At 41.5% G+C, this 14989-nt stretch overlaps 1 protein-coding gene across 1 annotated transcript in view; it reads left to right on the plus strand.

The window, feature by feature from the left end:
- The window catches only part of SORCS3 (sortilin-related VPS10 domain containing receptor 3), a 159327-nt gene that overhangs the window by 69848 nt on the left and 74490 nt on the right, over positions 1 to 14989 (plus strand). Inside the window, exon 6 of the mRNA XM_010018164.1 lies at positions 7327 to 7445. Coding sequence (XP_010016466.1) covers positions 7327 to 7445 — 119 coding nt within the window. The remainder of the gene's footprint in view (positions 1 to 7326; positions 7446 to 14989) is intronic.

A 14989-nucleotide genomic window follows, 5' to 3' on the forward strand; every position in this document is an offset into this window, starting at 1 on the left:
TCTCCCCATTTACACTTCAATTGATAGGAAAGATGTGGGTCATGGGGTTTGTGTGAGGCATACTCCTATCCTTAGCACCTGCCTAAGGGGGAAAATTCAGAAGCTGTAGGGATTGTGTCTGTGGAGAATCTGGGCAGAAGCACAATCTGTTGGGTTAAAGAGCGTTCTGTTCTGTTCCCTATTTAGCTTTTTCAGTATCATGTATTTTACATAAATCATAAAGAGTTTGGTTACCAACACTGAGCAGTGCAGCCCCCATGCATTTCCAGAGGTGTTCAGAACAGCTATGGTGTACCTGGGAGTTGGAGAAATCGCCTACAATCATATTTCTCCCCTGTCCAGAATGTCCCTATGCCCAGGTACCCTTTGTCTCATAATGGAGGTATTTTTCAATTTTGCTTATGATGTATAAATAGGTGCTCCATACCCAAACATTACAGGCCTTGAAAAGGTGGCTGGATCTGAAGAAATAGAAAAATACAGTTCTTAACCCCTCACTGAAATGAATCCAGCCACATTCGCAGCAGAATGGATTCCTAGGTAATTAACCTCCAGCGAAGAAGACAGTTGGTATTAGAAGTAAGCTGACTTTTTCTATCACTCTCTCCAAAGTGTTTTAGGTATTTCTCACAGGAACTACAACATGGTAATACATCTGTTCCTGGGTTAGAGCCAGCTTTGTTCCAGCTCAGTGCCACCACAACAGTGGGACATGTGTCCCTTTTATGCTACAGGGGCAGTGTTAGAAAAGCAGCATAGGACTGAATTTGTGGAGGATTTCTGGGAGGAAAAGGCCTCATTTTTGTTGGCTGCAAACTTTTCTCTGCTTTAGTCAAGTGCTGCATAGGCCAGATGCTGTGTGAACGAGCTTCTGTCTATCAGGGTGGCTTCTCTGAGGCTGTGGATCTTCTAAAATCATTCGCTGGCCTCCCACTGCTATTTAGTGATGGCAGCTGAATAAATAACCAGGCAATAAAAGCTTGGGGGTGACAGCTGTTTGTTGAATATGTTGAAAAATCAAAACAGGCTAGCAGGTGGGTGGGCAAGGTAGGGAGGCTTCTTCAGTGCTTTTGCTGCTATGTGTGCTGTTGCAGGGATGCTGGGAGAAGTGGCCAAAAGCACATCAAAAAAGCAAGCAAGTAAGAAAGCAAACTGCTGATGGAGTTTATTTTCAAACTAAGTTTAAACTTGCTCACCCAGCTATTTGAATATTGGATATGTCAAGGATGTAGATGCTTTGTTTGAAAGATGTATCCCTAGTTTGCAGACAACTCTTCCTTCAGGTCTTGTTTGCTGTGGGGGGCTATTTGTTCTTGTTTTAGTGTATAAATTCAGCATTTTGAAATTGGCAGTTGATTGTATTGAGGGTTTCACTGGAAGTCAGATATAACCAGTAGTGTCAGCAAGACAGGCCCATTGCAAGCCATTGTCCCAGCAGACAGCAGGCACAGGCAAACAGGCAAGACCTGGCAGGCTGTGCTGGTCCTGCTGGGGGACAGCACCAGAATGACTCCTCTCCCAGCCAAATGCATCACAACACAACTGTGTTGCTCCAATTAGAGTTTCTAACCCTTAAAACGATAGTAGTTTGCGTTACAAAACATTGACTGCCTCAAAGCTATAGCCTCACCTGGTGTGAAATGGTACAGCTCTGTGTACTTAGGAATGGGAGGTTGAACTTCTCTTCTAGTTGGCTCTGTAACCAAAATGGGCTTTCATGCTCTCAGTGAAATGGCTGAGGCATGAACACCTGCTGGAAAATGGGTCCCTGCAGTTATTTCCCCTTGATTAGAAAGTTTCTGATGCAAGTTTTCCTCAGTAGTAGGGAAAATGAAGGGGAGGCTTTTTTCGTGCTTCTTGCGTCAGTCTCCTGTCTCAGTCACTTACTTGATACTGCCATTGCTCAGTTCAGTTCAGGTGCAAGAATCCACACTTTCAATGTCCCTGGCCACTTGAAAAATATATGATTCTTCTAGAGGGAATGTTTGTCTTTCCTCTTCTGTTTTCCTTCATGCTTTTCATTAAAAGCAAAAATATTGTGGGGGAAATGGTATTTAGGATTAGGCTCCTGGACTTGATTCTTCTTTTTCATTTCTTTTTTTCGTTTAGCAGTAATGTGACTCAAGAATATATCTAACACTGATTCAGACACCGGAGCCTGAAATAAGCTCTGTGTCTGGGAACAGGTGGTGGAGCACGACAGAGTCTTGTTCACCCATAAATAAGTCAGGGCTATCAATAAGCTCATGGAGCTGCGAAGTGGGAGTCCTGTTCACCACTTTTGTGTCTGTCCTCCAAGATGTCTTGCCTTATGATTTTGTCTGTACCAGTCATTAGGAATGGTAGGATCTCTGGAAGAACATCTGCCACAGTGTCTAGTCCCCTTAAATATTTGCAAGATGCTGCTAATGCCATTGCCTAGCTGATCTCAAGCTGTTCCTGTCTTTTGTGGTAGATGAAGTTTTTAATATACTTTTTGGCATCTTGGCAGCGCTATTGTAGCAGAATAATAATCTAGGCTTGCATTTTTAAATTATGAAAACATGTTGGAGCCTTGGGCACTGTACCTTCTGCTTGGGTGTAATAGGCAGCAGCAAGGACAGGGTTGGATGCAAGGGAACTGTTAGAAATACACTGACACAAGCACCCGCCAGCACTTCTGGGAAAGATATATTAAATTTTCTGATGTTCACTGGGATAATCTTCTCCCCACTCACAGATACGGTGCAATAAACAGTATTTTAATTAAAGGGAAAAGGGGCACGCACACACACCCCCCTACCCAGAAAGATAAAACAAGGTAACTAATTGCTGGGGAATAATTACAGTCTGTCTACATACATAGATTCTCTTTCCATCTTTCCCTTTGGGGGAAAAATTGCCGAGGCCAGTTAATTTTTTCTCCCTCCCATGGTAACCTTCACTGGTAGTTTATGATTTTAGTCTTGCCTGGCACCAGGACATGACTTAAGGTGAGCCAGTCTGCCAATGAACTTGTTTCCATCAGCCGCCTTTCTCCCTGTTAGCTATGCTGGCCAGCCATGCCTGGTTCTAGCTGCCTTGTTAATGATGCCAGGAAGGAGTAGGCTTGCTGTCTTGTGTCTCTGTAAGTCACAGTAACCTGCATATAGGTCTGCCCTTTGCATCCTTCCGCACAGTGACAGGTTTCACTGTTTCAGTGCCTTCCTTCAGGGACCCACGTCTTTGGGTGTTATCCACCAGAGAGAGCCTCTTGTGTGCTCCTGCTTCCTGCCAAAGCTGTCATGACTGGTGGGCAAAGAAGAGGCTTAGTACATCGGCTTATTTCACCAGTTTGTCAGTGCAAATTTCAAGAAACTGTTTCAGTTTCATCGCTTCTAAAAAGGGTAGAAATACAATCCAAATTCTCAAGATGGGACACTACGTTAAGTTGGCAATGGGGAGGTGTTTCTTGCTCCTCGACTGCAAAATGGCTGCACATCTGAGAAAGCTGTTCCTTATCCTAAGTGAAATTAGTTGGTGGGAAGGGCTTGTGTGCAGTTATGGATGCTGTGATTTGGGCTGTAGGAAACCCTCCAGGCTGCTTGATGTCCATATTGCCTCATCCACAGATGGGCTGAGAAAGTAGCTGGATGTTGGGTTATAAGCATGGGAAGTTTTTGAGGCTGTCTAAGAAACACAGAGCTCTTCTTAACTCCTTTTGCAATGGAACATAATTAAACAAAGAAACAAGCAAACTTAAAACCCAACCAAACTAAAACCTCCAACACGTAAACCATCTAATCTGGTGGGGTGTGGGACAATATATAAATTGGAAATAATCCCCATGTAGAAGCCAACCTCCCTTAAGGCATACACCTACCACTTAAAGGTAAGCAAGGCTTTAAAGGCATAGGTTGGGCACATGCCACCTGCTCCTCTGGGCAGCTGTCCTTTTAACTTGTGGCTGTGCAAATCAGGGCTGAAAAATTAACTCCTTTCAGAGAAGAGGGAGATAACAGCTTCTCTCTTAAACCAACATTTACATTGAGGAGCCCTGTAGTCCCTACATAGGGTAGGATGTGCTCTGTGAATGGGATGATGGCTCATGAAGAGGTCATACCCTTCAAGAACCTTGAGCAGTCTCTTGGGGTTGTTTCTTGCTTTAAGTCACACACAGATGTGAATATATTTTTTACCCGAGTTTTGGACATATTTTAAAGGGAATTAGTTTTCATTTTCTGTGGGGCATCGAGGAAAAAAAGCAAAAGTTGAACTTATTTTGGTGTCCAAAGGCAGGCAGGTTTGAAGATAGGTATTTTGTGTCTGTGGGTTGAGTTTTTTCATAGCCTTGTGTTGTAAAATAGGAGAAAATAAGTAAACAAGAGACTGAATGGGGAATGGATAGTGAGCTACCCCCCTTCTCCGTCACCAGCTTCCCGTGAATATTAACCAGGTGCCATTCTTGGAGTATATTTGATTGCTGGTGTAACACACTCAAAATGACACATTTCCCAATAGGCAGGCAGCTAGTTGTCATGTCAACACTTGTGATTTATCTGCATTTATTTGTGACAGGTTTTTATTCCTCTTTCCATTCTGTCACTCCGCAGCAGCAAATTATCCCCTTTTGGGAGGGATAAGAATATCCAGGCGACTGTGTGGGAGAACATACCAGAGGGAATGAGCTGCTAAAAATATGGTTCCTGACCTCTCCTTGTTCTGCCTAATTTTAGCGCTACCACATGGAACAAGTTAAGGCTGCTGAGCTCTTTGGATAGCATGGCAATATGTAAGACCCTCCTGTTTTCCGAGAAGTTGCTTTTATCCACCTCAAAGATGTCTTAGATTCCTTTCTGAGGAGGTAAATAGCAGCTCTGGACCAAATGTGTATGTGTCAGTTGAAGAAGAACCTTAATTTACCCCATCTGAGAGTCTGACCTCCCTACTGCTGCTGGTATCTTATGCTGGGAGAAAGTAAACTCCAGTACTCTAGTTATTTGGCACTGTCTCTAGGTCAGATATTTTTCACCATTGTCCTGGGTTCAGCTACAGCAGTCGTTTTTTCTCCTTCTCAGTAGCTGGTGCAGTGCTGTGTTTTTGACTTTCAGTCTGGGAACAACGCTGATAACACCGATGGTTTTAGTTGTTGCTCAGTAATGTTTACTCTGACCAAGGACTTTCTCAGTCTCATGCTCTGCCAGGGAGGAGGGGAAGCCGGGAGGAAGCAGAGACAGGACACCTGACCCAAACTGCCCAAAGGGCTATTCCATACCACAGCACATCATGCCCAGTATAGAAACTGGGGGGAGTTACCTGGAAGGCCCAGATCGCTGCTCGGGTCAGGCTGGGTATTGGTCTGCGGGTGGTGAGTGGTTGTGTTCTCTCCCCTTGTTATTCCTCTTACCATTATTATTGGTAGCAGTAGTGGTTTATATTATACCTTAGTTACTGGAGTGCTGTTATCTCAACCCATGGGAGTTACATTCCTCTGATTCTCCTCCCCATCACTCCGGGAGCAGGGGGAGGAAAAAGGTGGGAGAGAAAGTGAGCGAGCGGCTGCGTGGTTCTGAATTACTGGCTGGGCTTAAACCACGACAACCATACACTTTAATTACCTCCAGGTACTCTGAGCTGGCACCAGCAACAGTTTCTGCTGCTTTAGCATCATCAGTAGGACTGTTTTCATTACTGTACCAGACCTATGCAACTGCTCTGCATCAGCCACATAGCCCTTATTAACCTCAAATTCTCAGTGCCTCAACCCAGAAGCCCATCTGCATCCTTTACACGTGGAGCTTTGGTCCTGCAGTTGGGCGTGAACCTTTATTAGATTGAAGCTTGGTTGTAGTTTGTGACTTTTTAGACAATATATTATAAAAAGTTACTGTTGTTGTTATCAGTGCCTCTGACTTGCATTCTTTTTGCATTCTTAAGAGTCTGTTGGTGGGATGAGGCTTTGGAAGGGGAAACTGACAGTTTGTGAATCTTGACTTCAAATCAAGAAAGGCAGTTAGCTGAGTGTCAGAGGATTTCAGTTGTGCCCCCAGTGTTTTCCACGGAACCACATTTTGCCATCACTGGAAAGGCACAGACCAAGGACAATAACAGGTTTTATGGGATGGAGAATCCTGTAAGCAGCTTTGCTAGGCTAGTTACCGTCCTTCTGAAGTTCCCTTTTATCCTTTTGGGCTCCGTTTGACAGAATCCTTGTTAAAAGATGCAGTTGTGAACAAAAATCACTGCACTAGGCTCACCCCAGCCCTTATAAACTTACGGTTTTCTTCATTGATGGTCTGTCCTCACCCTTTGTAGAAAAGAGAACAAATGCGTGAATCTAAGAAGCCTGTAGAAGTACCACAGTGTAAAAGATATGACCCTTTTATCACTGCAACTGTCATCTTAGTTGTATTTTCATTTTCTCTCTAATTTGCAGTTTTTTAGAAAGGCAGTTGAAAGGCAGAGATGGCATATTTAGATTACATACACCCAGAGACATAGTGCCTTGGTTGTTCTGTTTCATGAGATCCTTTCTTAGCCTAAGTGAAATAATGCTTAATCCCCTGCCAACTTACTGGAGGCAAGCACGTCTCTTCTTGCTGCTCCAAGCAACTTTCTGTATGTCTGCCTTTGCCTTACTTCTTCCTCATGCTCTTCTCCCAGTCCTGTTCCTCTCTCAAGCAACGCCAAGGCCTGACAAGGCATCCCATTAGTGTGATGGTCTTATCTTCTCTCTAGACAGAAGTGTTTGATGCCACTTGCAGTGCATATAACTACCGTTGTGACTCTTCAGCTAGTCATGCTGTTTCATGTCCATGGTGTTTTCATACCTAGCCTGTGTTGGCTCTAAAGACTTAATTTTGGGAGATGCTTGTCATTTTCACAGCAAAGTAAGTTAAAATCATGCTGGTTTCTTTTTTTGTCTCCTTGTATGTTACAACCACAATTAAAACCATCAAGGCTATGGTACTTCAGGGGGAGGATGTGGATATAGTTCCCAGCAGGGTAGCAGAATTGATAAATTCTAGCTGGGTGGCTTTTGAAATCTTCTTCTCCATATGGTCTCATCATCAATTTTCTGATGCATTTATGATTTGTATCCTCCATTTACGGTTTGAACTCCAATACTGTGAGGGCTGTTTGCACAATAGGGAAGGGAATGATGGGTGTGGAAGTGTGTTGAATTCCTGACTCCAGTGAGCAGTTACATTTTTAAAGGCTGGAGGTAGATCATGCAGTAGCATCTATCTAGTTGGAGCTGAGGTTAAAACTTCCCCTCAGAGACCTTTTTTTAAGCTGCTGATGACATTTGCAGACAACAGGCTCCTACCTGGGCATTTCTCATGTGTACATATTCTCCTGTTGCAGACACACACTATTTGACCTGTCGGATCCAAGAGTGTTCAGAGACCAAAAGGAGTGGGCCATTCTCACGCTCCATTGACATCAGCTCCCTTGTGGTTCAGGATGAATATATCTTCATCCAGGTATGTTGGTTTGGTACAAATGTGACATGAATTCTGCCTGTGTGAGGTACTTGTTCTGTGCAAAAGAGGTGTATTTTTAGGATTGCAAGTCATGAGCTAGGAGTCTATACCTGCCTGCTATAGTTTCGCAATGCAATCTGGGACAAAACAGTTGATTTCTCTGCTCATCACTTGTGTCCTGGTGAATCTGATATATTTTGTAAGTTCAATCACCAATAATCATAATGGTCCAGGAGGTTCGCAGAAGCTCTAATTTGCTGTCGTTGGGGCTACTTGGAAATTACAAAGAAGCTAGTGCTGAAGTGCAGAGAAGAGAGCACAACATAGGAAAGGTGTGAGTGATCATTTTAACAAACAGAGAAGTTTATGCTGATTTGACAGTCAAATAATGTTAATGGAGCAAACAAAGATTTGAACTAGGAGGTAAAATAGCAGAGAGATTGGAAAAAGATGTTATGGGGCAACTTCAGAATGGAAGATGGTTGTTTGTCAGCTAGTTGATGATTTTGGAGATGAGGAGAAAGTGACAGAAATTGAATGAGAAACTAATTGGTTTTGAGATTTTCTGAGAACACGTGGGCTGGATGTGGAACAAGGCCGTCTCCCCCCATTTCATACCTGGGGAAGCACGAGAATGAATAATGCAGTACAGAAGAACACTTCCTGAACACGTGCCATTTAGGTGAAAACTGGGAGCCAGGTAGCAGAAAGTTCAGGAGACACAGAGATTACAGACATGATGATGTTAACAGCTTGTCACCAATGCTGAAGAGAGAGAATGAGACGAAATGGAGTTTGGATACAGGTGGTACAGAAAACATTTGCTTCCCTTTTTGGGAAATGCTGGGTTACATTAAGCTCCTATTTTACTTCCTTGATGGAATATTTTTCATTAATGTCTCCCAATTATAAAAAAAGTTCTGCTCTGTTTATTGTGAAATTTTCTTAGATATTGGAGTTTACATGGGAAGGCTGATAATTCTGTGCTGGGATTAGATGGAGGACTGGGTCTATATGACCTGGAAACACTACACTACAAAAACTGCATGCACTTGAATAACACTGGAAGGCTTCTCCCACATGTAGGGGAGTCTGCTGCTCTGGAGATGACTGAGTGCTAAGGGAACCACAGCTCCCCTCATTTCCCCAGGAAACCCAGCCTGCTACTGCTTCGTTTGGTATCATGAGGAGACCTGCAGCTAGAAAACACTGAGAATGGAGCTTTTGCAACATAGTAAGTCATGATTTGACTAGGGGGTTTCCAATTGGAAAATGCCTCTCCAAGGAATATTTTAGAGAGACTCGCCTAATCTGGTGGTTTATGTCTGAGGGCATCATGGAACATCCAGTTTTTTAAGGCTAGCATGAGGCTTTACAGATGTTTCTCATTCCTCAGCTCCCACCTGTATTAAAACAGGGGTTCTCTGTTTAGAAACTTGAGCTCACAGTGAGAACATCTGCCTGGTGCCTGGCATGTGTATTCCTCTGCCTCAAATTAGCAGTGAGCAGCTCAGGCTAATAGCTGCTAATTGCTTCAAATTAAAAATAGAAGAGTGTGTGTGTATGTATACAAAAACATGCATGTATGTATATGTGCCTTGACTATCCTTAGCAATGTTTTATTATAGCTTAATGGGTGTTTGAAATGAAAATTATATACCCCACTTTTAAAAAATGTTAAATATACACTGTCCTGGGTTCAGCTTACACCACGACATACACACTGAATATTTCTGCTGCGTTGGGCAGGAGACTCTACCTTGCACACATTGTCTGTCGCTTTCCCTCTCTTTTGTATCACACTTGCAGGATTTCTGACTGTTCAGCAGCCTGTCAAAAGTGGCTGCAGAAACTGGGCATGGATTGAGTCCATGTAGTACTCGAGTAACATGTGGGTACTTCAGATTCACAGCACACACCTCTCTGAGCTGAAGGTGTGTTAAATCCACCGTGTCCAGCATATGGTTGATGGGCTATGCAGGATGTTTGCTCAGTACATATGTAGGAGTGCTGATATGTCCTGGATGTATTAGTCTTCACAAGCTATGTGATATAGCTGCCTATTATGGGATGCATCGGATTGACTGTGTGTGCAGTGTCCCATGCATATCACTCATTCTGGATAATCTTGGGCAGAAATACAGGAGCCAGCTCTTTTGAATTTCAAATATTAGAGATGAATAAATACATTAAATGTTAAGAATATGGTGAGGTTTAATAGTTGCATAAAGGATGGATGTGTGAGTTCTGATCCGTCTGTGCTGGAACACTTCAGAAGTAATGTCTTGGAGTAGAGAAATGAACTAGTTTCTTTTAACTTTTGTCTTGCAAGCAGTAAATTTTTAGTCTTTTAGTTGCTTTTAAGTGTGTGGAAAGATCAAAACCTTTAAGGGAAATTCATTTGCTCCTATTGCACTTATTGTGGGATGAGGTAGGTCTCTCTGAAATATCCTTTTCTTATTAATATTAGAAGCAACCTTAATATAGCTCAGAGAAGACCCCTAACTTTATGACAGCTAAAATGGGGGAAGATGAATCCCAGCTATTGATATCAACGTTTTAGATTCTCTGCATAATTACTTACCAGTGAATATCCATTCTAATCAAGTTGATGAACAGGCCTGTGGTGTAAGAATCTTGGGAAGCATTAACCTGTGTAACTGTGCACTCAAAGCAAATGTGATACTACGGTGCATAATGGGTAGGGTAAAGAAGAATACAGAAGATGTCCTATTATAAATCAGTGGTTTCTTATCATGTGGAATGCTGTTGTGCAGCACTTCTGAAAGTATCTTGCAGAACTGCAGTGCAAAGAAAGAAAATTAGAATGATCCTATGCTTGAAAAGAACTTGCCCATGAAGAGGTTTGAAAAGACAGGAACCAGTTACCAGGCAAAGGAGATAAATAACAGCACATGATGAAAAATGTAAAAGGTAATGAAGAAGGAAGGAAGGAATAGCTACTAAGAAAGAGTAGGAAGAATTCTTATGAACAAAACAGTAGGTGATCACTCTGAATTTATTGACTGACTTTCTATTTGATTGATCAATAATTATTTAAGGATGCCTATCATATCACTAAGATTGCATAATTCTGCAATGTCAGGAGAAAATCCTACCCTCTGTTGTGCAAATAAGTTTTCTTTCAGCTCACAGGATTGCCCTGATGTAGCCAGGAGCCAGTATCATCGTCATCTTTCATGGTTAATACTTAAAATTTATACAGCTTACAAAGCAGGTCATTTATTTGTGAGAAAACCTTGGAATATGTCTGAATTTATTTATTGTACCAAAAGGAGCTAACTTGATGAGCAACTTTGCCACTAAGGTCAGTGTCAGTTGTGTTCAATTATATAGCTGTGCAGTAGTGGAGCCCATACTTTCTCTACAGCTGTAATGTGTCATTCTTTATAGCTGTACCACACCTTTCCTTATTGGTGCCTTTGAGTACATGCTACTGAGATAGTAGCACTTTCTAAGCTTAGGTGCAGAGATAACCTGCAACTGCCTATAAGATTTGACATCCTGACAATTACCTGAACTGCTATGGTATTCTTATGTGCAGAGTCTACATTATAAGACCCAGGGGTCAGGGATAGTCTTTTGTTTTATGGATGAATCTAGTGTATTGATATTTTGAAAAATTGCTATGGTAAAAATGAATCACAGGGGGAATTCTGAGGAAAGTATTTCCCAAGCAAGTCTTATATCAGGGTTTCTAATGGAATTACTCAGGTTCCTGAAAAGAATCTAAAATGCAGTAGGCTGTAATGAAAATGGAGATTATCTTTTCAGGGAATTCTGTTTTGAGTGAGAAAGCATTGTTTGGAGAAAAAATTGTTATTTCACTATAAGTAAACGAATTACATCAATGCTACTTAGTTCTTTAAAGAGAAGAGCTGGAATGATCTGTGTATGTTTCCTTGCCAACGGATGAAAAGATTCCACTGAAAATGCATGAAAGCAAGAGCAAATGTCATCGCTTATTGCAGGGGGTGAGGAAAGTCTGGTCCAAAAAAGTCTCAGTACAGTGTTGCTTATTTGTGGTGGTGTGAGAACGCCTAAGGGGTATGAATATGACAGTGTATTCACTGGAAATCAGCTTTGCTCTGGGACAGCAGTTTCTGAAGAAAGCAACATTTCTGTGGACAGACCTTCAGCTGCCATAGGGACCTAATTGCTATTGGAAGTAGCTGTTCCAGTTATCCAAAGGTTACGTGCAAGCTGTCTCAGGTGCAACAGCTCAGTGGTTCTGCTGGATTGCTGGAGTTGCATGCTGGACAAGCCTGGCCACTAGCAGGGACCAATGACATTGCTAGAGCACTGGTGCAGACTCGTGCAAGGAATGTATTTTCACACAGAACCCTAGGTATCAGGAAAGGGACAATAATAATGATTAAACTCTTCAGAATGTTTGGCATGAAGACTGCTGATAGTACTGCTGTTATAGCACTGGTGGCCTAAGGATATAAGGGAGTCAGTTTACCGGGAGAGGTAGTATTTTTTGTGTGATTGGAATTGATGGAGTTGGAAAAGGGACAGATAAGCTTTTAGGCATACTCACGAGATCCTAAGGGACTTGAGGAAGGATTTGGTCTAAGAAAATTATCTTTTCTTCTCTTTTCTCCAGCTACAGATGTAGGTCTCATAAGATATGTTTCCTCCCACTATTAATCTTGCTGTGATTTCCTTGTGTAAACCCTTCAGTGTGTGGCTTTCCTCCCAGAGGTCATATCAGTCTTGCTCAGCATCCAGTTAACACTGTCCCTGTTCCTTCTTTAAGCTTCTGTCTCTGTCAGTGCTTGGAGACCCTCAAGGTAACTTTGGCCTTTTTGATTTGAACTGGCTGTAAGTCAATGCAGGGATGTGTGAATGGGTGATCAATACCTATCTCGATTGTTTTTTATGTCTTTGTTGTTCTCTGCTATCCCAAGAGTGCAGCTGAACTCAGTCTGAAAAGTAGCTCAGACTTTCAGCACTGTCCGTGGGGGTGACCAAGCTACTGGGCATGGAAGACTCCTTTTGAGATTTAGAAGCTGATACCTGGTTTGGATTTGGGGGTCATGCCTATTTTCTCTAGCAGGCCAAACACATGCCTTTGGGAGATGAACATTCTTACATCTGCCTTTGGCTTGTGGTCTTACCTCACCTGACCCCTCTTGCCATTTCTCCTCTTGGGAACCTTTCTTGGCAGCTTTCTATGATGTTTTATTTGTGGTTCTGTCTCATGGGATCTGCACAGCTCTCTTTTGACTCCAGATTCCTTCACGTCAGGTTGTCCTGGGACATATGTTGGTCCTATGTCCAAAAGGTTGATGTGATAAAGGACAGAGTGTGAAGGGAAGAAAGAGTGAGTCCTGGTTGTGATTTATAATCCTGAATGTGACAGGGTCTGTGGCATTGCCATTTAGGAGCAAGGGATGGTGATTATTTGCAGCTTGCACTTGCAGCTGCAGCCCTTACAGATAGCAGGACTTCCATCAAAGGTGAAAAGTTTAAGTCAAAATCCTCTTCTTTGGTGCCAATCATGTGTCTGGCTTTTCTTTAACCTCTGAAGTAATTTTGTTAGAAGACTTTTGCTTAATTCAGAGAGTTGCACAGCAGGGCAGCACCTCAGCCTGCTCACTAGCATGACTGAGAATGAGCAAGCCCAGAATTTCTCCAGATGTTGTTGAGTGGTTCAGCTAAGTGGGATTCTTATAACACATATCTGAATAATTTCCCTGGTTTAGAGGAGCAAACACTTCTGCCAAAAGCTGTTGAACCAATTCAGTCTTCTTTTGCATCAGAAAAGTCTTCTTAAAACATATGCAGATGTCAGTATTCACCCACAATCACTGATAGCTTCTTATAGAGCCTATGGATAATACCACCTTTTTTTGGATGCCTGGAGTCTCATCAAAGTGTGTCCAAAAATTTCAACTGAATTTATTTGATGGAAAATGTGGGGGAGTTTTTGTAGAAAATGAATTTGTTGTTTGTTTTTTTTTTTTTAATCTGAATCAAATTCTGTTTTTATCAAAGTGATAGATTTATGAGAATGTTTTTTTCAGGCTCAGAAAAATGAAACGATTTATTATTTATAACCTTAGAACTGAGGTGAGGGGACATTTCTTTTTAAGGTTTTATAAAGGGGAAAAAAGAAAAGTTTCTAATTCTATAAGCTAAGTATGTCTAAGCTTAGCTCAGAGAAGTAGTTTATTACTATTACTGGTTGTAACTGTGGTTGCTTAGGAAAACCTGGAAGTGCTTATGTTGGGTAAGACATGAGTGTATGTTTCAAGTTTATTTGATATTTAAGGCTAGGCTAAATGTACTCATTTCCTGAATTGAAGTCAGTTATCAAATGAGCAGACTTCAACCAGCAGCCACAGCTGAGATTGTGAGAATTCATAGATTCCTGACCTCAGTTCTCAAGCTGTCAATTTAATAACTTAAGTAGTAAATTTCCCCAGGAATAAAGAAAGGAAGAAGATTTAACGTGTTAGGGGTTTATTTTTTGGTTGTTATTTTTTTTTTTTTATTTTAATGTGAAACTTCTCAGCAGTGAATCAAGATAGGAGAGGAGAAATTAAACTTTGATTTCCCAGTCTAAGGCGTTCTCTTTCTTTTCATAGAACCTAAATATAGCATGTTCAAATATATATTTCTTTCCTCCATTTTTTAACTAGGAGCCAAAGGTCTTAACAGAAATCAATCCATGCAATTTATTTTTAACTTCACCCTGCTTAGCTACGATTGATTTTTATCTTTGCGATCGATGGTAGGGAAAACTGCTTGGTGGGACAATGGAGCACTCTCCAACTTGTAGGGTTTGGTCTTTGAGTCTTTTATTGAAGAAGTCATTAAAAGCTTATTATGAATCTAATAGGATGAAAATGTTTAAATGATGAACATGATTACACCTGTTTTGCTGGTGAATAATACCTGCTACAGCTGATCTTCTCTTGCCCCTATTTTAAACGCTGGAGGGCACTCCAGTGGGGGAAATTAATTCATAAAGATGAAAGAAAGTGCATCCCAAGTGCTAGTTAAAAGCTCTTCTTAAAGCAAGAGAGGCGATGAGTGGTTAGCTACTTTCCTGTTGACTGCTCGGTGCTTTTCATCCATTTCTAGCACTGTTTCATTTTTGCTGTGCAAATATCAGATTTGGAACTTTAACCTAAATCTGTTGATGAAAAATGTTTAAAAAAATCTAAAATTTATTTGTTTGTTTATTGTTTATATTTTATTTTCTATTTGTGCTGTACTTTCTTTTATCACTCTCCTCTCCCCTCACATTTATCAGCAGTGTCTGCAGCTGAAGATGTAAAGGATTACCTTGGCAGACTCATATGTTTCCTCTGAAATCCTTCAAAAGGAGATTTAATGTGTACAATTATGCTCCTCTCTTAAGCTGGTTTCTGTGTGGGTAATGTGCATTTGCAGCTCTAACGTGGCTTGTGTTTTGGTGTAACCATACACATTTTCTGTAGGAGCTGCTTTTAAAACAAATACAATATTTTCACTGAAGATTGCTCTGTCTTATATCTGTGCCATCATAG

This window comes from Nestor notabilis, unplaced genomic scaffold (assembly GCF_000696875.1).
Source record: "Nestor notabilis isolate BGI_N333 unplaced genomic scaffold, ASM69687v1 scaffold7857, whole genome shotgun sequence".
Taxonomy (NCBI): domain Eukaryota; kingdom Metazoa; phylum Chordata; class Aves; order Psittaciformes; family Psittacidae; genus Nestor; species Nestor notabilis.